The 2500-nt window shown below is 26.0% G+C and overlaps 1 protein-coding gene across 1 annotated transcript in view; it reads right to left on the reverse strand.

The window, feature by feature from the left end:
* Nucleotides 1–1905, reverse strand: part of LOC122260130 (uncharacterized) — a 66505-nt gene extending 64600 nt beyond the window's left edge. The window contains exons 1-2 of the mRNA XM_086532457.1: nucleotides 1750–1905; nucleotides 1441–1548 (exon numbers count right to left, since the gene is read on the reverse strand). Coding sequence (XP_086388583.1) covers nucleotides 1441–1548; nucleotides 1750–1905 — 264 coding nt within the window. The remainder of the gene's footprint in view (nucleotides 1–1440; nucleotides 1549–1749) is intronic.
* Between the last annotated feature and the right edge of the window lie 595 nt (nucleotides 1906–2500).

A 2500-nucleotide genomic window follows, 5' to 3' on the forward strand; every position in this document is an offset into this window, starting at 1 on the left:
AAGTCCAAAGAATCTTTACACGCAAGTTAGATAATATGATGGGTCTAAACTATTGGGAAAGACTAAAAAAAACTAAGACTATATTCACTACAAAGGCGGAGAGAGATACTTCATTATATGTGTGTGGAAAATTATTGAAAACTTAACACCAAATCCAAGACCTGTTGAAGGAAGGGGAATTAAGGTAAGACATTCCCCCAGGCAGGGAAGAACATGCTATCGCACTGGGATAAGTGCACAAACATGCCTGTTATGAAAAATGCAAAAACAAAGTTTTCTAATAGACGGACCTAAATTGTTTAATAGCATACCGAAGGATATAAGAAACCTAAATCAGTGCAGTGTAGAAGTGTTTAAAAGAAAACTAGATAAATGGCTACATTCAGTACCAGATGAACCACCAACGTGTGATCGTGAAAGAACGAGGGCTGAATCAAATCCCATCCCTCATCAAATTCAGTTGGTTGCAACAGACAATAAATGGGCGGTCCCCCAGGATGGCCCTGGCATGAGCTACTAATAAGGCTCATGTTGTAACTACCACAAAGAAACCAAGTATATATATATATATATATATATATATATATATATATATATATATATATATATATATATATATAATTATGTATATATATATATATATATTTATTTATCTATACATGATTATATATATATAATAATATATATATATATATAAAATCATATATATATATATATATATATATATATATATATATATATATGTATGTATATATATATATATATAATATGTATAATATACATATATTATATATATATGATATATGATATATATAATATATATATATATGATATATATATAATATATATTATAAATATATATATATATATATATTTATAATATACATATATATATATATATTTATAATATACATATATATATATATATATATATATATATAATATATATATATAATATATATATGCATATATACAATATAAATATGCATATATATAATATATATGTAATATATATTTATATGATATATTTACAATATATATACAATATATATATATACAATATATATATGTATATATATAACATATATAATATATATATATATATATATATATATATATATATATATATATATACACAATATATATATACAATAAATATATACAAATATATATATACAATATATTTATATATATATATATATATATATATATATATATACAATATATATAGACGCAATATATATATAATATTATATATATATATACAATATATATATATAATATATATATATATATAATATATATATATATATATATATATATATAATATATATATATATATATATATATAATATATATATATATAATAATATATATAATGTATATATATATATATATATATATATATATATATATATATATATATATATACACACACACATTCATAGGAGTGAGACCAAAAACACTTGTCTTCTCTCCGCTGACATTTTGATCTCTGTTTGGTGCTGCTGTAGTGTCGGCTGCCTCGTTAACCTGGGCAATACCTTCCTGCATCAACAAAGATTCCTCATATGCAAATTCTTGTGTGATGTTATGAAGCACACAGCATGCTTTTATTATTTTACCTATCCTCTCAACATCTGCATCTATGTACTTCAGTCTTCAGAATCTCCCCTTTAACAAAGCAAATGCATTTTCAATAACAGATCTTGTTCGTGACAGTCTTTTGTTAAATTAAATTTGAGTTACTGTTAAGCTAGCTATCTGTGTCTCTGAATGGCACCACCAAGTGTTGGTGCAAGGCGAATGCCGAGTCTCCAACAATATGCAGGTTATCAGAAGGAAACCATGGTATTGGTAGCCAGACTGTAGTTTCTGGGGCTTTAATACTGACATGGCAATCATCGAGAGCGCGAATTACCCCTGGCAGACCAGCAAAATGCTGAAATTCTCTTTCCCTTTCTACTACTTCCTCATGAGTTAACCATCTAATATACTTTCTGCCAAGAGAGCACAACACTTCAATTATTTTTCCACACAATCAAATGTGATTCCTTCAGATACTTCAAACAATCCTGATATCTTTCTATATAAAACAGGAGTTCTTAAGTACCAGAGTGTCGTATACAAAGCCTTCTTAGATCCTAAATTGAGGCTGGTACCTGAAGGTCTGGACCCATATACCCCTTCGATATCTTTGATAATCATATCAAATGAACTTTTAGTAACTCTTGGGTGCTTGAAGAAGTCACGGTCACTTTTTTGTTCCAGAATTTCCATGAAACCTTCTTGTTGTGGATGATCTTTCCTGAAGTGGAAGAAGAAAGTTTATCTAAGTAAAGAATTTTTTTTTTACTATACTTTGTTTACTACAAAATGTAACTGAATATCACATATGAGCATATTTGACTTTCTAAGTTTATCATATAATTATGAACTGTGTTATCAAAATGATAAGCACAGAATTTCCAGAAAAAAATATATAATCTATGGTAAAATA

Source organism: Penaeus japonicus, unplaced genomic scaffold, assembly GCF_977035675.1.
Source record: "Penaeus japonicus unplaced genomic scaffold, GWHDUDI00000001_assembly GWHDUDI00000037, whole genome shotgun sequence".
NCBI classification, from domain to species: Eukaryota; Metazoa; Arthropoda; class Malacostraca; order Decapoda; family Penaeidae; genus Penaeus; species Penaeus japonicus.